Here is a 23,294-nt window from a genome sequence, read left to right on the forward strand (position 1 = left end):
ACTTTTTTCCAAATGTTTTTTGGAAAAAACTGGAGAAACGCTGAGACGATCGTCTCCATAATCTAATCAGGTTCAAGTCACATGAAAATACAGCGATTAAAAAAAAAAAGTCAAATCGGATCGTTTGTTCAGGAGGAATCGTGGCACAAAATTTGTGTCACAGACGTACGCACACACATCCACACATACAGACAGGTACCTGAAAAGGGTCAGAAGTGGTTCCAAAGGTCATGAAACGTGGAGAAATGCTTAAATTTCCACATTCGATTTTCGGGGTCATTACAATAACTTCCTCCCTTCGGGTCGGGAAGTTAAAAACGATGATATTCTTCCGCCCTTTTAGTGCACACGGGAAGGGGGTATTGCGTATCGACTATTGATGTCGGAAATTGATTTTGATTTCAGCTGAGACGGAGGAAGACTGGCCGACGTGTGAGGTCGACGGGAAGATATACAAGGCTGGAGAGTACTTCTCACCCGCTGGGGAACCGAAGAAAGATTGCTATTGTGGCGCTGGATATACAGGTTTCAGTATTGATGATCCATGAAATTGGATAAGTCTATTTCGTTTTCGAGTTCACATGACTTTTATTCGCGCCCTTTTGAATGTTCTCTCGCTTTAGTCCGATTTTGAGGTGAAAATCAGTTGAGAGCGCACGGAGAGAAATGCTCAGTAAAAATTACGGAACTCACAGTTAGCTCACCGATTACGGAATCGACTCAGAAAATTCAAGTGACGGTATCGTAATTTTTCACAGGTAATTCAGATAAAAATTACGTGTGCGCTTCAATTGTTGAAGAAATGACAAATCAGCGTCAAAGCGTCAAAGTGTATAGAGTGCAGAGTGAAAATTGCCTCAATTTCAAGACGCGGGAATTGCCCCTGATCTTAAAACCGCCTACAAAAAATTTTTAAAATCGCCTTCTCAATAATAAAAAAAAATATTTTGCAGGAGAAAATGTCGCGCCCTTTTGCACATCGGCCCCGGCCTCCCAATGCAGCATTGAATTGCGTCACGCGTACGATATTCACCACAAGTGTGCACCGGTCTACTCCTCCACGCAGTCCACATTGACTGAATGCCCCCGAGAATCTAGATGCCGTAAGTTCATGTCTACTCTCTCTTATCGCTCGACAATTACACTTCACTCATCACCTCTTCATCTGCCCCAATTGATTCGATCACGATAGCGAACGAGAGGGACGAAGTCATCAAGGGCAAAAACAAGTCTTCTTCATCAGAGAGTGACTCTTCAGAGAGCAGTGAGGAAAAATCAAACGCCGAGGACATGCAGTGTAAATTTGGGACTCTTAAAATGAAGATTGGGGATGAACTCAATCAGAAGACGAATTACGACTCGGTCTGTGTGAGATGCGTCTGCGAGGTTCCACCGGTTCCTACTTGCATTCGTCTGCCTGAGGATGTCTGTGATGTTACTGATCATCCTCCATTCAATTCAACTCCTAATTGATTAATACCTGAGAATATTTGTTATTGATGTTATTCGGTAATAAAAGCTTTAATGATTGAAGTAAGTAGCGATGATTACGTGAATCAGTTATTCTCAAAAATTGTAATTAAGTCAACTAATCGTTTATTATCACGTATGAAAAAATTCAATAGAATTCGCTAGAAAATTCTATTGGGAAGTCAAGAACTCGAATACTCTATTTATCGGACGGAATAGAAACTAGGGATGTGAGTGAGAAAATGACCGGTCAAATGACGGTCAATTACCGCGGTCATGACGGGTAATTACCACCTCTATAAATCTGACGATTCGGTCAGGAATTCGAAAAATTACCAATTCAATTCTGACGGTCAATTCTCATCTATATAGATGACACAGAAATTTTTATTCGGTTACTCGGTGTCGGCAAGGTTGCTGGCGGTCATAGGGACGCTACGTCGCCACTAGGGGTCTATGCGACACTAGATGACTAAATTCGTTCAGTAAGCAATTCAGGTGAAGAGCTGAGCGAGCTAGATGAGGGAGCCGGTGGCAATTATGAGAATTAAGGAGAGAAGGACAAAAGACGAGCCTCATCCAGCATCCTCCTAATTTAATATGAAGTTTTTGACCAAAAACAATATATACAGAGATATATATTTAACCAATTTTGTTGACGTTTATTAAGCTCATGAGTTTATCATGAGTGATCTCGAGTATCGAATTTATGATTGTTTTGTAATTCGTTCCAATGAACATTAACTTTAAATTATGAAATGCGATTCAATTCCTAACTAATGAAATAAAATAGCCAAAAATCTGACCGAAATAATTACCCAAAAGAAAATGACCGTCAATTTGTATCTATATAGAGGAATTTTGGTCATTTTCTCGAATTTTTTACGCTGGTTGTTCATGACGGTCATTTTGCATTGGGAATTATCTCGGTGTCAGAAAATGGTCAAAAAACGGTCAATTTTGCCTGACCTGACCGAATTGAAAAATGACGATCATTTCACATCCCTAAATTAGGAACCCATGTAAGAAAGTTGCGAGTCCTATTTCTCCCAAGGAGCTACTGTCGAGTGGCGAAAATGTAAACCCGTGCATGTAGGGTCCGCGACCTACGCCCCGCCCCCATCTAAGTTCCCAATAGACCTTTTCATTCTGAGTCACTAGATCTGCGGACACTTTTTTCCCATGTTAATTCCCCTAGGATTTGGGGACACTTTATCGAATTTACATATAAATCATGGTTTTTGAGCGCTCAAGTATATATCATTGTAAAGTTCAATATTTATCAGAATTTTCTATGGTTTTTTCGGAGATTTTTTCGTTGAATGAACGAAATAAATATTTTCCCTAGATTTCCAGAATGAAAAGTTCTATTGGAATTCTATGGGTTTTTTTTTAGGATTTCTATTGGAATTCTATTGAAATATTTTTTTACGGCCTTTTGAGTCCTCTTTTCGAGTCTCATTTCGGCACTCTATCCAACCCTATGCATGCGGCTGTGGATTCTATACCGTATCGTATTCGCATTCCTATAGAACATAGGAGTAGCATGGGAAACCACAGGAAATCCATGCCGGTACAGGCGGTTACTCTATTAGCAACCTCGCGCTCGCCGGGGCCTTCCGTTGAAAAATTCGGTTCGACGGGGAATCGAACTCACGTTTCGCACACTAGACTCCGGTCTAGCCCACTCGGCCACCGGCGTCGGTCTATTGAAAAATTTTATTCGTTTTTTGCCCAGATTCTTTTGGATATTCGATAAGAAAAAGTCAATAGATTTCGAATTGCTGTTTGAATTTTTCTCTTGAGATTTTTTCTGTAAGAATGCTTGGGCATCAATTTTTCAAATTTTTTCCACTCGCATTCTGCAATGCGAAACAAAACAAAATCCAGCGGAAAAAACTTGGAAAATTTGTGCTCAATAATTCGAATAGAAGATATCTACGAGAAAAATTCAAGCAGAAATTTGCAATCTATTGACTTTTTCTTATTGAATATCCAATAGAATCAGCGCAGAAAACAAATATAATTTCAATAGAAATCCCATAGAATTCCTATAGAATTTTCTAGCGAATTCGCTAGGATTTCTATTGAATTTTTTCATGCGTGATGTCCTCTTGCATTTACTGCTGCATACAAATCATTGTTTTTATTATGTATTCGTTCTTTTCCTCCCTCTCAACCAACGTCATGTACGATCGTCTGTTTCTCACTCGTTATTCTATCTTCGTTCCTAGTCTGCGGACATACCACCTTCACGAAAAAATTTAATAGAAAAACCTAGCGAATTCATTAGAAAATTTCAATAGAAAAATCAATAGAATTCGATTTTTCTATATGACTTATTCGCTTCAGATATTTTCTATAGAATTTCCTTGGCTAAAATTTCCCGTTTTTTTCATTCTATTTTTTTTCTTCGCATCAAGAAAATCAAATAAAAAAATTGGAAAATTTGAGCCGAGAAAATTCTATAGAAAATATCTCAATAGAATCGGCCCAAAAACTAGTTCAATGGAAATCCAATAGAATTGTCTAGCGAGTTCGCTAGGTTTTTCTATTAAACATTTCCTTTGCATATTTCCTCTTATTATTTATTTCGCCCCAAAATATTTAAATAAACACTCATTCTTAATTAAATGGCTTGTATTTAACATTGGTATCAGAAGTGGTATTCGAACCGATATACACGTATGAAAAAATTCAATAGAAAACCTAGCAAATTCGCTAGAAAATTCGAGTGGAATTCTATGAGGTTTCTATAGGATTTCTATTGGAATTCTATTGAAAAATTCTATTTGTTTTTTGCGCTGATTCTATTGGATATTCGATAAGAAAAAGTCAATAGATTTCGAATTTCTATTTGAATTTATTTCTTGAGATTTTTTCTATTAAAATTATTGGGCACAAATTTTCCAAAAATTCCGAGAAACTCCCAAACAGAAATTCAAAATCTATTGACTTTTTCTCATCGAATATCCAATAGAATCAGCGCAAAAAACAAATCGAATTTTTCAATAGAATTCCAATAGAAATCCTATAGAAAAGCCATAGAATTCGTATAGAATTCCAATAGAATCTTCTAGCGAATTCGCTAGGTTTTCTATTTAATGTTTTCATGCACGTAATCTTGTAAATTTTGGAAATTTGAAAATGAATATTGGGGATAAACTCAGCGAGAAGACGAATGACCACTCGATCTACGTGAGATGCCTCTGCGACAATTAATTAATCAACCAAAGATTACAGCGATTGTCATACCTATGCGTGAGAGCATGTGCGACTGTTGTCATTGGAAAGGCCAACATTGACACTAGTCCGTGTGGGTTCCCCCACTGTTCACAGCTATAAAACAAGGCACCGACCGGACTAAGAGTTTATTACACGCGAGTTGGTCATCATGGTCACATTCGACTTGTTTATCTGCTGTCTATTATTCACGGCTGTTTGTGCGGCTCCTGCAGAAGGAGGTACTGAAGAACAAAATTCCGAATAAATAAATGAATTTCTATTTCTTTTTTTCTATTTTTTTTTATCGTTATTTTACATCGCTTCGACCCGGTTAGGGTATACTGCGATGATGATCAAGACTTTAAATGGTTAGATCGCACCATTCTACCCGGCCGGGATTTGAACTCGGAACCTTTCGCATGTGAGGCAACGAACTTACCCACTGCGCCAAGCCACCGGGCAAATGAGAATGATTAAATTATCTTCATTATTTGTCAATATCGTAAGGTTGACGCGGGAATCATTTTAACATTTTTGATGTTTTTCCGTTGAAGAATGTGATAAAACCAAATGCAACGGACCCCTACAATTCTACGAAGAATTATCCTGCAAGCCAGTTTACAAAAACGAGGATGACTGCTGTCCCTACAAATACAACTGTGAAAACTTGAATGAGAGATCGACCGATAAGTGTTACTACAAGGGACATACGTATGAAATTGGGGATCATTTGCGAGAGGAGGACGCGGCCCCCTGTGACATTGCTTGCTCCTGCCAGAAAGGCCTAGGAGTGTCAGTGTAAAAAATCAGTACTCAGTTTACGAGGAATATTTCCGAATGCAAGGCAGATAGCAAACATTTCGTAACGACCTTTTCTGTAGCTCTTACTTTGCCCTAAAAAAAAGCTTGTAACGGAAATTTAGCTATTTGCCTTGGATTCCGAGATATTCATGGAAAACTGGCCGACAGTCAAAATGGACAGTTTGGAAAATTCAAAGTGAATGGTTTATATTCCAGTGCTGGGTTCACCTGCGCCGTTGTCGACTGTTTCTCTCCCCCCCCGCGCTTTGGCTGCTATCACGTTAGGAGCTCCTTAAATTGCTGCCCCGGGCCTGAAGTTTGCCGTGAGTATCAATGACACACATGAAAAAGTTCAATAGAAAACCTAACAAATTCGCTAGAAAATTTTATTGGAATTCTATAGGAATTCTATTGAAAAATTCTAGTTGTTTTTTGCGCTCATTCTATTGGATATTCGATAAGGAAAAGTCAATAGATTTTGCATTTCTGTTTGGAATTTTCTCTTGAGATTTCTTCTATAAGAATGCTGGGGGTCAATTTTCTACGTTTTTTCCATTCGGGTTCTATAATGCAAAATAAAACAAAATCCAGCGGAAAAAACTTAGAAAATTTGTGCTCAACCATTTTAATAAAAAAAATCTCGAGAGAAAAATTCCAACAGAAATTCAAAATCTGTTGACTTTTTCTTATCGAATAGACATTCGAATAGTATCAGCGCAACGAAGAAATAGCATTTTTTAATAGAATTTCAATAGAAATCCCACACACGAAGAGAAATATTCAGTAAAAATTACGTAACAATTGGCGTAATCCGCAATGGAGAATCGTTTTCCGGCAATTTTTAGACGAATGGAAGAGAAGAAATCTGAAACTTTCAGTGAATTTTCAGCTTCATCACCGAAGAAAGTACGAAATTGTCACGTAATTTTTCCCGAAGAAGTAAAATCTTACAGAAACTTGCCGACTTATTATGCCTCGAAAATAAAAAATTCTTGAACGTTCAACAATTTTTATGAAGATAGTGAGTTATTTCTACGTTCCGTTCCGTACAATTTCTTAATCGTTGGGGAAAAGTTACGGAACGACTTGTCCCCACAGCGGTGAATCATCAGACGAGTGGTTAATTTTTACGGAACAAGTCGTAGAATTTCCGTGGCGATTCGTACAATTTCAGTTCCGACTCACACTTATTATTGAATTTTACTTCGCTCGCGGATTACGTTTCGAAACGTAATCTTCACGTTTTTTTCTGGTAACTTTTATTGAATTTTTCTCTCCGTGCAGAAACCCCATAGAATTCCTATAGAATTCCAATAGAATTGTCTCGAATTCTTCGAGAATATTTAAATTATTGGAACGTTTTTATTTCAGCCGAAACCGCTGAAGATTGGCCAACCTGCGAAGTGGACGGAAAGGTCTATAATGCAAGTGAGTACTTCGTACCTGCGGCAGAACCTGATAAGGACTGCTATTGTATGGATGGATACAACGGTAATGATTTAATCCCTTTAATCCCTCATTTGACATTGTTATAAGTCCATTTGATGCTACAGGGAGAGGGAACGGAGGGGACCTGTGACCCTCAAAATGGACTATTTGTAATCGTCTAAAATTCTACTGGGTTTCTATTAGTTTTTGGCCGATTCTATTAAAATGTTCAATAGAAAATATTTAATAGAAAAAGTCAATAGAATTCGATTTTTCTATATCAATTATATCGATTTTTCAATTTCAACTTAATTACGACTACCCACAATGATGTTAACGCGATGTTTAACCTGTAATAATAATAATACTAACAAGAATAACATCAAATATTTTCTACAGAATTTCTACAACTCAAATTTTCCAAGTTTTCTCAATTATTTTTTTTTTTATTGGTTTATAGTATAGAACCCGTAGCAGGGTTGTTTACACTGTCGATAGACGAGGTTTTCGGACATGTTCGTGTGACATTGGTTATCTTTTGATAATTACATATTGCTGTTTATATGCGGAGTTTACATTTCGTTAAGAATTTGTCTATAGCTATGCGAGCTTGGGAGTCGGTTGCCACCATAAAATGGCAAGTCCAGTACGGAGAAAAATATCTCAGTGATTTCAGTTTGGCTGTTAGTTTTTCTCTATTCTATTTTTCTCTTTTTCTCATCAAGAGAATCAAGCAAAAAACTTGGAAAATTTGAGCCAAGGAAATTCTATAGAAAATATCTCAATAGAATAAGTTACATAGAAAAATCGAATTCTATTGAATATTTTCTGTTAAACATTTCAGTAGAAGAAGAATTAGAATATGCGCAGCTGGTCACTTAAAGCGCCCAGAGTCACCTAAATCATACGATCTTTTGTAACATCCGCCTTAGTTTCGGTCAGTCACACAGCCCCAGCCCTGTGTTTCTCACTAGGCTAATAAGGCTGGTGACAGCCACTTGTTGTAAGTCCTCTGGTTCCAGGAAGGCCTGGCCCCAGATTTTATAGCGACGGTGTGCTAATAGGGGGCATTCACATAAAATGTGGATGACGCCCTCCTTATCGCCTCCGCACAGTCTACAGTCTTCTTGTTCTGCAAAACATTTCAGTACAATCCGCCAAAAATCCAATGGAACTTTCTAAAGATTTCGCCAAGTTGTTCTATTAAATTTTTGCATCTGTGTCAAGCACCTCATCATCATTAAAATCAAGACTAAATTCGTCACTAGCTCTGGAGACATCGAAGAGTCAACAACTAGTCTTTTTTTCGCAGGTGAAAACGTCGAACCTTTCTGCACGACTCGAGGCTCCGCGTCGTGTGGAGTAGAACTTCGTCATGCCTACGAGATTCACCACAACTGCCCGCCGGTCTTTTACAGCTCCCAATCGCCGCAGAAAGACTGTGCAGTGAGCTTCAGATGTCGTAAGTCCATCGTTTCTCGTGATTGGTGAATCCTCCTTCTCCAATTGAAATTGTTTATTTCAAATTGATTATAGAAAATGATAAAGACGAAGTCATCAACTCTCAGGGAACTTCCGACGCTGTGGACGCAAAGTCCGCAGCGAGCGAGGAGAAAGACATGTGCAAATTTGGAAATATCAGTATGAGGCTGGGTGAGGAGCTCAATCAGGAAACAGACTATAGCTCGGTTTGTGTCAAGTGTGTCTGCGAGGTACCACCGATACCCACCTGTCAACGGCTGCCTGATGATGTCTGCGATATTACCGATCACCCGAAATTTAGCTAGAACCTCTGAATAAGAGAAGTTGAGTTTTGTGTTTTTGAGAAATAAATGATTTTTTGTATTCTCGATGATTTTCTTCATTTCTTCAATACCTTTTCACCAACTTCTGATGAGAATTGTATTTTTCAGAAATAAATTTTTTTTTGTATTTGAGTTTATTAATTCCTTTGATGTCGTCTCATATGTGATGTGAGGAGATATTCACCACGTCGATTTTGTTTAATTAATCTTTTCTGTATGGAAAAAGTCCAAAACAAAGTCCAAATCAAAAGTCCAAACTGAGTCCAGCTTCTCAAAATGAAGCTGTTCCACTGGCTTGAACATTGTCAATGACAATATCAATAACGTGGTATTTCGTCTTTGTCCTTGACCGTTCAGCGGTTATGGATTTCCAGACAGGAAGTCACTTTATTGGCGAGGCGAGAGTCAAAATTAATTTTTGTTGGACCTTTTTATTGATCCATTTTGTTTTGTATCGCTACTAATTCCGTCACCGCTCACCGGACTCCATCGTGGGATGGATCCGGATTGACGTGGGAGTTTCTTAGTCTTTCTAATCGGGTCCCCGAAGTCCAGAGGAGTTTTGGGATACTCGGACTGATGTTTGGATGGCCCCGCACAGAAGCTAGTCTTGCATGAGGGACGATTATTCGGGAGATTGATCAACTTTGAGTGGAGCTGAACTCGGAACCTTTCGCTTGTGAATTTATTGTCCAATTGGTGGAGAGAGGGGAATCATGGTAGACGGCAAAAATAGACCAGGAAAAAATTGCCCACGCACCCAACACGTGCTAAAACCCACCCAATTTAAAAATTTCCCTTGCTCTGTTTTTTCTTTCCCTTGGTCTCTTTTTTCCGTGGTCTATTTTTTCCGGGATTCGTCCATCCTCGTTTTACGTGAGGAAAAAATTCAAGGTCGAGTTCTTAAAATCTGTGTCAAGGGGACGACCTTCACCCGTGTGTTCAATCCCAATTCCTGCAAAAATTTCACCTGCTAAACTACAATTTATGACCCCTGATATACGAATGTGTTTTGAACTCATGTTAGTGAAATGAGGACTAAAATTCATGGTGAGACACCAGCTCTTCTCTCAATACCTGTCTGAATATTTAGAAAGGTATGGAAGACTAGGTGACACTCCATCGCACATTGTAGTTGTTGCCACATAAATTTCCTGAGTCTTTTCATTATCAGCGCTTTGTATTCAACGTGTGTTATCGGAAGTTTCACCCAAGGTGAACAAACAATTCAATATGTTTGCAAGGAGGGATATACACACGACAAAATTTAATAGAAAAATGCAGTGAATTCGTTAGAAAATTCTATTCGATTTCTATTGAACTTTCTATTAGTTTTTGGCCAATTCTGTTGAAATCTTCAATAGAAAATATTCGATAGAAAAAATAAATAGAATTCGATTTTTCTATATGACTTATTCCCTTCAGATATGTTCTACAGAATTTCCTCGGCTCAAATTTTCCATTTTTTTTTTCTATCAAGAAATACTGCAGAACATTTCAATCGAATCGGCACAAAACTAATAGAATGTTGAATACAAATCCAATAGAATTTTCTAGCGAATTCATTAGGTTGTTCTATTAAACTTTTTCATCCGTGTACTCGAAATATTAATCAACGTATTCATGGTAACTAATCATGAATGATTCTGGATTTGAAAATTTTTTATTTGTTATTTCTTTTCCTATTCTGTTAATTTTTTTTTTCATGTTCTAAAAATCAGTACAATTATTCTACTCCTGTTTATTAAAGATGAAAGAAACGTGAAGTTGTTTTATATCGACACATCTCGAAACTGCCTGACCGCTAATCCTCAATTCTGATTGGTCAATGAGTCGCGTGAAGTAGTCACTGAAAAAACTCCCCGCTATTTTCAAATTTTTCAAATGCCAAAAATTTATTCTGCGTCATATTTTTCATTTTTCCATGTGTGAAGATTATCTTTGTATCAAAGCATATCTAAATTGCCTAATTATTGATCAGGAGAAAAAAAAACAGTATTTCTATTTTTTTTTACTCCCAAATTATTCTTCTCCTCCCAAATTTTAATTTCTTCATATTTATCATACGCGAAAATAATCATTTCTTGTTTCTCAGATGTTCATATATAAATTCTAAACTCTACAATATTTATGAAAATTTTTCGGTTTCCCAAGTAATTCGAGAAAAATCTTTAAAGAGTATGGTTATCTGGAAAACTGTTAAATTTTCCGAAGAATTCAAGAAATTTTTTCAGTTTTCTAGGAAATCAATTCATAACCCTCCCCTAATTTTTCAACAATTACAGATTTTAATCAGATTATTTCGACAAGTAAAAAAAAAAAGAATTAATCGAAGGTTAAAAATGATTCATTGATGTTTCACTTTTCATTCTCGTAATTCTCATTAAGTCATTATCTATATTTATAAAACATCTATGAGTATATGAAGTTTAATAAATTCGATTTCTTCATTTTCACGACGAATAGATAAGCGCGCATACAGGTCTAGTATCTTATAATAGCTTATGTATTCTCCATCATGTCTCCCGCTTTTTGGAAGAACCAAACGTCTCTAATACATTTTTAGCGAGAAAAAAGTAAGCAGTCGGAATCCTCATGAAAATACTTGCATAAGTGAATCATATCAGTGGAAAAACAAAAGACATCGTTTTTTTTCTGTTATTCAACGACAATCGGCGGGGAACCCCCATACAGTAAATAGAATAAACCACGCGGAAAAGAAGACGTGAGCACTAAGAAGCTTGCAAATCGATGAGCCGATAAGGAGAATAAAAAGACGTGTCACCGCTTTATTTATTCTAAAAATGCGTTGACCCCTTTGTCTTGAGGAAAGATTCAGTCAAATATAAAGGAAGGCGAACAGGGGATCTCAGTCATTCTGATCTGAGTCGTCATGAATTCGTTCATCACCATCTTCTGCCTCTGTGCATTAGCCGCGAATATTGCCGGCACATTTGCTCAAAGTGAGTTGTCACCCGTAACTATTTTTCCATCAATTTCAAATCTTCTTTTGGAGAATGAAAAAATCATTTGTTCCCTTCAGGAAGCGACGATAAGGATTGCCCAGGACCTTTGAAATTCTACAGAGATCTACGATGCAATCCCGTTTATGTCTCTTCCACCGATAAATGTGCGGTCAAATTTGACTGCAAAAGTATTGATAATCGTTCACCAGACAAGTGCTATTTTGGCGGTAAGGAGATCAAGGTTGGGGAGGGACTTTCTGATGAGGATAGAGCTCCATGTGATCGGTGTACCTGTGTTAAAAGTGGAAATTAGTAAGTAATAGGGGCGAGTGAGGTAAAATGGCCGGCTTTATGAAATTTATGAAAAAAAAATTTACGAAAAAAAAATTCAAAGAGAATTAGAATTTAGAGAGAAAAAATGCCGCACCGCCCAGACGGGATTCGAATCCGGGTTTCCCAGTTACGCGCCGGGTACTCTCCCAACTGTTTTTTTAGACCAAATACGTTTATTCACCTTCAAAAATACAATACCAGCTAAATAATAAGTTAACGACCGACTGTAATGGTTAGGTGGGTGCGGTGTTGCTCCGGCCGACATCCAAGCTAAGCAGCGGTGAGTTGGGTTAGTACTTGGATGGGTTAGTACTTGGATGGGAACACCTCACTCGCACAAAAATTACGGGCGGGGTAGGTACGGTGTAGCGGCCTAGTGTCTCCATCTAGTTAGTGTGACAGATGGATATTCTTCTTCTTCTGTTCGGTATGGTTATATCCTCTGACCATGAAGAATAGTCTTCATGCCTCTGACTATTGTAGAGGCAAGCACCATTGACAGATGGATATATTAGGGCACTGCACAATCGGCCGGCTGTGCGACTGGGGTTTTACATGGTTTCCCGTGCAGTTCTAGCTCGAATGGGGCACAGCTAAGAGTAAGACGACCATGATACCGCAGATAACAATGAGGGGAAAGAAAGGAGGGGAGGCAGGCTAGAGGAGGGGTTTCAAATCGAGAATTACTTCGATAAAACCAATGAAATAGAAAAATAAAAAAAATATAAGTTAACATATTTAAACTGATATCCATTACAATTAAAGATTCACAGTTCTAAAAACAATCGGAATCAATAAAATATCTAATGTTTATAACATTATTATACTCCGTTTTTGAAAGAGTGAACAGTTTAAATGAGTATTATTAAAATAAATACTAGACCAATTGGATAAATTCTCGCTTCTGTTTAATGCGCCCCCAAAAATAGGTCATCAAAAAAAGGGCTGGCACTCTCCCAATTAAGTTATCGGGAACTACGGAAATCCTCTCTCCAAATTCGCCAGAAAACACCGCCTAACCACCTTTAGGCATTAAATCAATTCAAAGAGAATTAGAATTTAGAGAGAAATTTATAAAATTTATGAAGTTTATAAAATTGACAATATTTATGAAATGTATGAAATTTATGAAATTATATTCATCAGTGCAAGATTTGCTTGTGCGATCGTTGATTGCTACCGCCCAAATCCTCAACCAGGATGCTATCAACAGCGAAACGCGACCCAGTGCTGCCCGGGGCTGTCTCTGATATGTCGTGTGTATATTTTTAAAAACATTTGACTTGAAATTGTTGAATTATTCTTGGCATGATTGAATGCTTCATGAATGTAATTTCAATGTAGCTAACAATCCACGAGACATCCCCACGTGCGAAGTTGACGGTAAAGTTTACAAGGACGGAGAGTACTTTGAACCGGCTTCGGAGCCGAACAAAAGATGCTTCTGTGGCCCTGGATATACTGGTAATTTATTAAAATAATTTTTAGGGGTAATTTTTGAGAAATATATGAAACTTTCAGAGAATTACATATATTTCTATTTTTTTTAGATTAATGTAAGAAAAAGTCTATAAAATTGCATTTCTCTTGAACTTTTATTCTATTAGTTTTTGGAGGATTTTTTTTCAATAGAAAATTTCTATAGGAATTTCGCGACGAGAATTTTTCAAATTTTTTCCACTCTTTCTTCTCTTTCTCTTAATAAAAAATCAAACAAAAAAAATCTGGAAAATTTCAGCCGAAGAATTGATGTAGAAAAATCAAAATCTATTGATTGTATCTACAGAATATTTTCCATTGAACATTTTTATTACAAAAAAGGCTAAAGAAGCTGCAGAATTTTTCAATAGAATCGACCGAAAGTTGACCAGAAATCAAGTAGAATTTTCAAGCGAATCCGCTAGGTTTTAATTTTTTTCGTACGCGTTTTCATTTTCTGAACGCCTTCAGGACGAAATATCGCTCCCTTCTGCACTTCGAAATCGAGGGTTGAATGCAGGACTGAACTCTACTACAGTAGGCAAGTTGCTGAGAGATGTGCTCCTGTGTATGAAGCCAATCAATCACCTCAAACATCTTGCACATCGAAATTCAGATGTCGTAAGTCTCCTAATCCCTTGTGATTTCGAACAATCTTGATTTTACGATGGATATGATATCAGTTGTGTCATCATCTCATAATTCCAGAAACACCGAGCGATCAGGTCGTGCGGATAGATGGCCCCAAGCCCGAGGAGGTCTCATGTAAATTCGGCGATCTGTCGATGAATTATGGAGACGAGCTCAACATGGGTGACGACGTGAATTCAAAATGTGTCAAGTGTCGTTGTGAGGTGTCACCTACGCCCACATGCCAGCGTCTGCCCCGAGATAAGTGTCAGTGATTATCTTCAGACACCTCGTCAAACATCACGATCACTATTTTCTGAATGCATTCATCGATTTTTTTTTATTTATGAATTCATTGATTATGAGCTGATAATTATGGATGAAATAAAGTTGTTGAACGTGACATAATCCAGCGTTTTTTTCCTTATTGCTGTATTGCCGAATGGAAGCTTTGTTGTCGTTCAAGTTTGGGTTTTGGCTTTTTTGGGTGATGTCAACCCAAACCATTAAAGATTATAAACATTAAAATTTATATAGCGTTCCACATCTTTGTGACGTCATAGGAAATGATTGGACGGGATTTGGATGAGGTAGGAGGGGAGCCGCACGTATGAAAAAAAAAATCGTATAGAAATTTTCTATATGGATTGCGTATAGAATTTCTATAGGATTTTCGTATAGGATATTCGAATATTTCTATACTGATATTTTTTTACACAAATTATTTCTATACGATTTCTAGAGGTTTGATCCTATACGACCCACTGCCACATGAATAGAAACATTTCGTAAGGAGTTCCGATATTTCTCTTCGTTTATCTCTAGAGCGTTTAGACATCTTTCGTATGAAAACAAAAATTTATGTATGGAAATAGTTCGTATAGAAAATATTCGTATAGAAAAATCCGAATATCAATTATGAGAGAATGTGGTTCCCTATTTGATTTATAAGAAGAACATATATCAACTGATAAATATACTCATTGTCATATGTGAACAATCGGGTGCTCCCAACTGAGCTATCCGGCTCCTAGCCATTTCTTCATTTCAAATTTCTACTAAATTTCAGGTTCTAAAAAGTCCGGAAATACATTTTTAAATATTGTCCTGATTGAGTTTTTCTTCAATTGTTCGCTGACGAATCGATGGCATTCAATCATTTTTCCTCAAATGTAGGTATTGTTGCGCCCTATCCATCGACATTAATTAAAATTCAATTAATATTTTAATTATTAGAATATTCGATTTTTTTTTAACCAGTCGTCCTGCGATTACTAAAAAAAATGTTCTAAATTCATCGAATAATGGCTTTTAAAAATTGGTTTGATGTCCTTGACGAGGAAGAAAATGATGTGCAAATGATCATGCTATATTCAAAACCAATTACCATTTCTTTGAAGAGAAAAACATACTGACTAGCGTCAGAGTAATTCTTATCGGAAGAATATATTTTTCAGGACTTCCCCGATGAACACGTTAATTATTATTACTATTATTATTGTGCCTGTATATAAAGCCTGCAAGTGAAAACTGCATCATTCGGTGCATCTTCACTTGAAAGAGTAATGCAATTAAAGACCGCGATCGCAATGAAAATCCTTAAGCTTACGTTTTTGATGGCAATGATAGGTGCATTGATGATCTTCTCCACATCAGGTAATATATTTCAATTCCCCTGGAAATTTTATTTTCAACACTTTTATACAAAAAAAAATTGACTTATGAATTCAGCAGCGAAGTGGTCAAACCGTTTAAGTCGATGTTGGCTATTGGCCAGTTTTCAATAAATATCTCGGAATCTAAGGAAGAATGCAAAATTTTTCTATTAACCTTTTTAGTAGCACTCGATTCACTCTGCAAAAAAAGGTTATTAGAGGAGGGTGTGCCTGTACCGCTCAGCGGGTAATACCGCTCACCCGATTTTCTCCACAACCATCAACTTGAAAATTTCTCTCTGCTCCTGATCATCAAGAATTTGATGATAGGATGTGATTGTCGGAAAAATTTCACTTTATTTACCTCTTTAAATATGAAAAAAACACGTAACGAAGTTTTGAGGTTTTTACAGTGCAAAATTTGTGGACTTATAATTAAGGTTTTTGATAGTTTCAAACGCTGAATTCTCATATTAATCTGTGGTAATTTGATTCGTGGACTTTCGTGCGTAATTTGAGACCAATTCGAACTCAAAACTCCACTCATGTCAATAATTATCAATTATTTTGTTGACGCCGAGCGGAGCCGGTAATACCGCTCATAGGATCGGCCACGTAGTTGCTCGACAGCACTCAAGTACAGGTTAGGTTGCGGCGCGAGCGATACACGCAAAACCCTATGAGCGGCCTTGGAATCGTGCCGAGCGGTATTACCCAACGGCGGGTAGTACCGCTCAATAGGGTCTGTCTTTTATTTTCAATCAATTTTGTGGATTCTAAGGAGAATTAGGCGTCTACACTTCGAGAATAACGAATTCAATAGTTAAAGAAGTCTCACAAATACGTTTTTTATACTCAAGCTGAAATATAAAATATAAAACTGGCATTTCCCCTTAGGTGGGCGGTACAGGCACACCCTCCCCTATGAAAATTTCGCTATCTCCCTTAAATTCGGAAATATTTCTGGAAAACTCAACTGAAGACCAAATTGACTTAAATCGTTTGACCATTTCGCTACTGAATTAAATTATCAATTCATTAAATAACTGATTAATAATTTAATTGACAATTTAATTCATTAAATTATTAATTATTATTCTTAATTTTTGTAGTTGAGGGTTACGCTGTCGGTGAAGCCCAACATCATCGCCTCCAACGAGACGTACCTTGCGGCGGAATCAACATGAACAACTGCGGAACGATATGCACCGCCCAGGGAAAACGTCCCAACGGAATGTGTCAGATAGGCGCTTGCATTTGTATCTGAAATACCCGCAAATGAATAAAATGAAAAATCCCAAATACTATGTTTGTTGCGTATTATACCATTGAGTGACAAAACTCGGTTCTTCCCCGCGAGATAAACCAGGGGTATATAAATTCTGACCGCGTACTTAATCAGTCAAACTGAGTTTGTCAGATATTAGAGAATCTATCGTCATGGCGAAATTTCACGGATTCTTCGTTCTGGTGGCACTGGCCCTTGTGATTATTTCGGTTGCGGATGCAGGTGAGATTATAATGGTTATAATGGATTATAATGGTCTCGTTAATTGGTTTCTGTCCCCTCGCCAAAACAATTGGTTCCCGTCGACGTATTAAAAGATCGTATACAAATTTTCTATACGGATTGCGTATAGAATTTCTATAGGATTTTCGTATATGATATTCGGATATTTCTATACGGATATTTTTTGCACAAATTATTTCTATACAATTTCTATAGGTTTGATCCTATACGACCCACTGTCACATGTATAGAAACATTTCGTATGGAGTTGTGACATTTCTCTACGTTTTTCTCCGGAGCGTTTAGCCATCTTTCGTATGAAAACAAAAATTTATGTAAAAATTTATGTTTAGACATAATTCGTATAGAAAATATTCGTATAGAAATATCCGAATATCATAGACGGTAATCCCATAGAATTTCTATACGCAATTTGTATAGAAAATTTCTATACGATTTTTTCATACGTGATATCCCCTCGCAAATTTTGAAAAAATGAATGATTTTGATAATTCTATTGATAGTGTTCAATTTCATATGTCGTTTCCAATCCTATTCATGGTAAGAAAGAACGAAAGAATGAAAATTGTTATAATAGTCGCAATAAATGAATAAAATTCACTGCAAAAAAGATAAACGGTGGGGAAAAAATTATTCGGAAGCAAAAAAATTATAAAATTAAATTATCTCTAATCCGATGAAAAATAAAAATGCATAAAATAACAAGTGGATGAAATCAGCAAAACCCCAAAAAAATTATGAAAAAATATATAATATGGGCCAATTCCACATATTTTTCAAATTTATAAGGAACATGTAAAAAATATCTATAAAACATATATTTCCTACACAGAGAGAAATATTTAATAAAAATTACGTATCTTTTCCGTAATTCCGGAGCGAAATGTGGTTGTAGGAAATTTTACGGAACTGTCGCGGAATTTTTCCGAAGCGTTCCGTAATTTTTATCTGAATCTCTTGTGAAAAATTACGATATCGTTACTTAAATTTTCTGAGTCGATTCCGTAATCGGTGAGTGAAGTGAGAGTTTCGTAATTTTTACTGAACATTTCTCTCCGTGTATATATTTTTTATATAAATTGGGCCTATTTAAGATATTTTTTTATATATTTTTCCAAATATAACTTTTTCCGTGTGAGAACGTACCTCTGATTTCAGCCTACGGAGGTGCTGAAGAGGGACATTCTCGTATCCAACGGTCCGTGCCTTGCGAAAACATCGGTATGCACAACTGCGCCACAATCTGTGGTGCCAGAGGAAAACGTCCCACCGGAAGATGCGAAATCAACCAGTGCATCTGTTATTGAGAACAACGAATATTCTTCTTCATAAAAGACCGAAAATTATGTCTCAAATTATTGTAAAAACAGTTAGCGGAAAATATATGATTCTTGAAACCCATCAATCACAGGATTATCTAGTTTTACCGTCACAAAAGCCCCTTTTGTGCGAATAATCGTTGAATTTTCAATCACAACGATGATTTTGACGTATTGCCCTGTCCACCTTTTCCTCATATGCAAATATTGCAGTCGTATATAGGGGCGAGTTTTCAGCGATTGTCTCAGTGCGATTTTCAACAGGACTGTTTCGTAACGAAAACCGGTGATTAACTATGATTGGAAAAGTACAGATTTACTCTTTGGTAGTGATGGCGGTAATGATCTTCTTGATGACGCTATCCCCAGGTAAAATCATATTTTTTTTCACAGCAAAAACGAATGTCTGAACTGCACACACCATTTGTAGACATTTTTTAGACACTAAAAATGTCTGAATAAAATGAAAACATGTCTGAATTTCAGACGAACCGGTGCCCAAATATCTTAATTCATATTTGAAATTCAAATAAATTTTCATTTTATTCAGACGATTTTGCAGTGTCTGAAAAATGTCTACAAAAGGTGTGTGAAATTTAGACATTCGTTTTAGCAGTGTTGTCTCTAAATGGAAACTTTGTACACGAAGAGAAATTCTTTAGAAAAATTCGAGTGCTAGCACGGGAAAAGAGGCGCAACGTGACGGCCAGGAAAAAATTCCAGGGTCGGCACTAGAAATTTTATTGGGGAAAACGTGAATTTTTTCCCGTATTTGTGTGAAAATTTCACGGAAATCCCCAGAAATTTTACCAGAAATACCAAAAAATTTTACCTTACCAGCACTAGAATTTTTCACAGCCGGTGGATTGTGATTTTTTCCAGTACTCGTACTAGAATTTTTCTAGAAAATTTCAGTTTTGGATGTTTTGTGTTATATCAACCTATTATGATCCAAAAATTACGTGAATGTAAATTTTAGACCATATCCTAGTTTTTCTCTAATTGTTGGCAAATTAATTGATGGAATTTAATCTTTGTTTTGCAGGTATTTTTGAGTTTTGTTCATCGACATTAATTGAAATTTAATTCACGTATTAATTTTTAAAATTTACCAATTTTTTCAAAAAGCGTTTCACGTATGAAAAAAATCAATAGAGAACCTAGCGAATTCGCTAGAAAATTCTATTGGAATTCCATTGAAAAATTCTATTTGTTTTTTACGCTGATTCTATTAGACATTCGATAAAAAAAGTCAATAGATTTCGAATTTCTGTTGGAATTTTTCTCTTGAGATTTCTTCTATTAGAATTATTGGGCACAAATTTTCCAAATTTTTTTCGCTGGATTTTGTTTTATTTTGCATTACATAATCCGAGTGAGAAAAACTTAGCAAAATGATGCCCAAGCATTCTTATAGAAAAAATCTCAAGAAAAAATTCTAAACGGAAATTTGTAATCTATTGACTTTTTCTTATCGAATATCCAATAGAATCGGCGCAAAAGCCAAATAGTATTTTTCAATAGAATTCCTATATAAGTTTTACAGAAAAGCCATAGAATTCCTATAGAATTCCAATAGAATTTTCTAGCGAATTCGCTAGGCTTTTCATTGAATTTTTTCAGGCGTGATTGTCCCACGATAACTCGAAAAAATGTTCTGAATTCATTGAATTCATGTTCTGAATTCATTGAATGATGGTTTGTTTCGATGCCCCTTTGACCGAATTTGAAGATAAAGGCGATAGTCGTAATCATTGTTTTTTTCAAAATAATGTGTTTATTATATTTTAGTGTCCGGCGCCGGGCCCTTGAGACCACCTCAGTGCATACTTTGTCGTAGTGGAGAAGCCTCATCGTCAAGCGAATCATCAAGCTCATCAAGCGAATCTCGTTAACGATCAAAATTCCGTAACTACCTTGAAGTAGAAAATAACGGCAATTCCATTCGACGAATCTTCATTTTAATGTTTAAATCACGAATTCTATATTTCTTTTATTAGTATCTTTGCACGATTGAGAGCATTATGAGCGTGTATGATGATGAATAAATTACCCAGATAGAAAATATTGCCGTTCTGTTTTTCTGTTGCATTCCTTTTTTTTTATAGAAGTAACTCAATTACGAACAAATTTTATAGAAAAACCTTGTGCACTAGCTAGGAAATTCTACAGGATTTCGTTTCGTTTTTTCCATACAAATGGTAAATGGAAAATATTCTACAGAAATCTCTCGGCTTAAATTTTAAGCGAAAAGAGGCGAAAAGTTGAATGGGAAAAACTTGAAAAATTCTAATAGAAAATAACCTAATAGAAAAAGTTGCATAAAAAGATGAAATTTTACTGGTTTTTTCATTGAAATATTTTCGGTCCAGCCGTTATTATTCCGACGATTGTTTCCCCTCCAATTTTAACCAATCATAGCTCAACCTTTGGGATCATCTGACATGTCGAATGAATCTCGAATAAATTCGAAGGTCTTTCGTTTATTTTTTCCACGGAACAGAAAACAATTGTTTGCAATTCATTATTATTCATATATAATGAGCTACAACAGTTTGTTTTGTCTGGTTTTCCTGCTAAAAATTCATGGCAAGTGTTTACCATTTTCGAATCTCATTTCCAACTTCACTATCTCGACATTTTAACAAGCTTGTGAATTATGATTGAGTTATTGTTCGTAACAAAGGTTTGCTCTCCATTCAATATTTTTTTTTAGGCAAATATCGTGGCGTATATAAGACCACGATCTCAAATTTTTGTATCCAGTGAAGCTTGATGAAGAATTACTGGGGGTGATAATCAATTATAATGGAGAAAGGTCTGATTTCCATTTGGATTGCGATAATGGCGTTCGTATTTTTGGCAGCTCTATTCCCAGGTAAAATTATTTCTTCTGACTTTCTTCAATGGAATTTAATCTCAAATAATTTTTTTCATTTTAGCGGAAGGACACCCAATACCGGGTCCCCCCATGTGCATACTTTGCCGCTGACAGGAATCAACCGCATTTTCCCAAGTGTTAATTCCATTTTCATCATGAAATGGAAACCGATGTGTTTTGCAACGAACGAAAAATAATGAAATGAAAAAATTTTTGCACTATGAAACCCACTAATTCCAGACAATTCATTATTAAAACTTCTCATCAATCGATTTTTGCATTTTTTCTTCCGAATAGAAGCATTGTAATCGTTTAAATTTAAGTTTTGATTTGTTTGTGTTATATCGACCCGTTATGATCCAAAAAGTTCAAAAATACATTTTTTGGAATAGTATATTTCGATGCAAGTGCGACGGGGGGTAACGAGTGTGAAGTTGGCGGCCCGAGGCGAAGCCGAGGGCTGCCAATCACACGAATTAAAACACCCCGTCGCACGTGTATCCGCACTATTTTTTTGTTAGTGATGTTACGTTCAGCGAGTGTCGAACTGTGCCATTTATCGTTTACCAGTAAACGAAAAGGCACTTTTCGACACGGGCTGAATGTAGCAGCAGTGACAAAATAGTATATTTCGTAACGAGTGCAAAAAACATTTTTTCACGAGTTACGAACGATATTTTTTGACACGAAGTGCGTGGGCGGTGTTTCACGAACGCTGAGCGAAGTGAATCGAAAGCGTGTATCGAAAATATTATTCGATACACGGAAGTGAAGAACTTTTTCTGGCGAATATGATTATAGAACTCACCTTCGGCTCGTTCTGTAACCTCATATTCGCCAGAAAAGTTCTCGACGCCCTAGTATCGAAATGTACTATTTCATCACAATGTGCCGGAAAGTGGACTTTTAGGGACGGGGAGCGTGGCGACAAGTTCACTTTTCGTCACAGCGTGATGAAATAGTATATTTCGTAACGACTGCAAAAAACATTTTTTCACGAGTTACGAACAATATTATCCATCACAATGTGCCGGAAAGTGGACTTTTAGGCACGCGGAGCGTGCCGAAAAGTTCACTTTTCGTCACAGCGTGATGAAATAGTATATTTCGTTACGAGTGCGGAAAAGTGTTTTTAGACTCGTGGGATTATATCACTCGCCTTCGGCTCGTGCTATAAACCTCCCACGAGCCAAACAACACTTTTCCCACGCCCGGGTAGAAATCACGCCGCTCGAGCTCGCCTCGGAACCCGTATCCCAGCTAGAAATACGCCACTCCGCCCCAGCTTGGGATAAACTCCACGCGCGTCACATGTACCCGAGGTTGAGCCGCGTCACCCGCTCACAGCCCAGCGTTAGACTATTACGCGAAACGCTTCACCGGGCTTTAGTTGAATGGCCACTGCTCAACCTCAGGTTCATCTCCAATTACTCAATCCCAGTATACTTAACCTCAATAATGATTTGACAGGTCCGATGGCATCGTGATTTGAGCGAAAAAACAATCGAATAAATGTGAAGATGGCATGCTTTTTCAGATGAACAATCACAAGCTCATCAGAAATAACGTGATATTAACTAATCGAATGGGATTAATCTGAAAATACAAGGTAGAACAATTCACTGAAACGTAGTCAAAACTTTCTTTTTTCTCGCGAATACAAAAAACAAAATCAAGAAAAATAATCACTTGAAAAACGTTAACGAACCTTTATTATTAATTATCAACGCTACAGGAGAGGATATTCTTCATTTTTCGATAGGCCTACGAG

The 23,294-nt window shown here is 36.8% G+C and overlaps 3 protein-coding genes and 3 long non-coding RNA genes across 6 annotated transcripts in view; all 6 read left to right on the forward strand.

The window, feature by feature from the left end:
• The window catches only part of LOC107041521, a 5,646-nt gene extending 4,106 nt beyond the window's left edge, over positions 1-1,540 (forward strand). The window contains exons 4-6 of the mRNA XM_015262116.1: positions 406-525; positions 954-1,103; positions 1,193-1,540. Coding sequence (XP_015117602.1) covers positions 406-525; positions 954-1,103; positions 1,193-1,473 — 551 coding nt within the window. The 3' untranslated portion in view covers positions 1,474-1,540. The remainder of the gene's footprint in view (positions 1-405; positions 526-953; positions 1,104-1,192) is intronic.
• Positions 1,541-4,823: 3,283 nt separating this feature from the next.
• LOC107041522 lies at positions 4,824-8,776 on the forward strand. The gene is made up of 6 exons (XM_015262117.1): positions 4,824-4,934; positions 5,250-5,487; positions 5,713-5,819; positions 6,868-6,987; positions 8,237-8,386; positions 8,461-8,776. The coding sequence occupies exons 1-6, from the start codon at positions 4,865-4,867 to the stop codon at positions 8,709-8,711; spliced, it is 936 nt and encodes a 311-aa protein (XP_015117603.1). The 5' UTR covers positions 4,824-4,864; the 3' UTR covers positions 8,712-8,776.
• A 2,831-nt stretch (positions 8,777-11,607) lies between these two features.
• Positions 11,608-14,545, forward strand: LOC107041494 (kielin/chordin-like protein). Its single transcript, XM_015262076.1, has 6 exons — positions 11,608-11,692; positions 11,773-12,007; positions 13,175-13,284; positions 13,373-13,492; positions 13,979-14,128; positions 14,216-14,545. The coding sequence occupies exons 1-6, from the start codon at positions 11,623-11,625 to the stop codon at positions 14,410-14,412; spliced, it is 882 nt and encodes a 293-aa protein (XP_015117562.1). The 5' UTR covers positions 11,608-11,622; the 3' UTR covers positions 14,413-14,545.
• A 1,145-nt stretch (positions 14,546-15,690) lies between these two features.
• Positions 15,691-18,656, forward strand: LOC107041498. Its single transcript, XR_001461070.1, has 3 exons — positions 15,691-15,793; positions 16,905-17,302; positions 18,482-18,656. It is a non-coding gene; the product is annotated as an uncharacterized LOC107041498 (long non-coding RNA).
• Positions 18,657-18,895: 239 nt separating this feature from the next.
• Positions 18,896-20,709, forward strand: LOC107041486. Its single transcript, XR_001461061.1, has 2 exons — positions 18,896-19,011; positions 20,434-20,709. It is a non-coding gene; the product is annotated as an uncharacterized LOC107041486 (long non-coding RNA).
• Positions 20,710-21,172: 463 nt separating this feature from the next.
• LOC107041487 lies at positions 21,173-21,795 on the forward strand. Its single transcript, XR_001461062.1, has 2 exons — positions 21,173-21,520; positions 21,585-21,795. It is a non-coding gene; the product is annotated as an uncharacterized LOC107041487 (long non-coding RNA).
• Positions 21,796-23,294: the final 1,499 nt, after the last annotated feature.

Source organism: Diachasma alloeum, unplaced genomic scaffold, assembly GCF_001412515.2.
Source record: "Diachasma alloeum isolate Michigan unplaced genomic scaffold, Dall2.0 Dall_scaffold_00366, whole genome shotgun sequence".
Lineage (NCBI taxonomy): Eukaryota > Metazoa > Arthropoda > Insecta > Hymenoptera > Braconidae > Diachasma > Diachasma alloeum.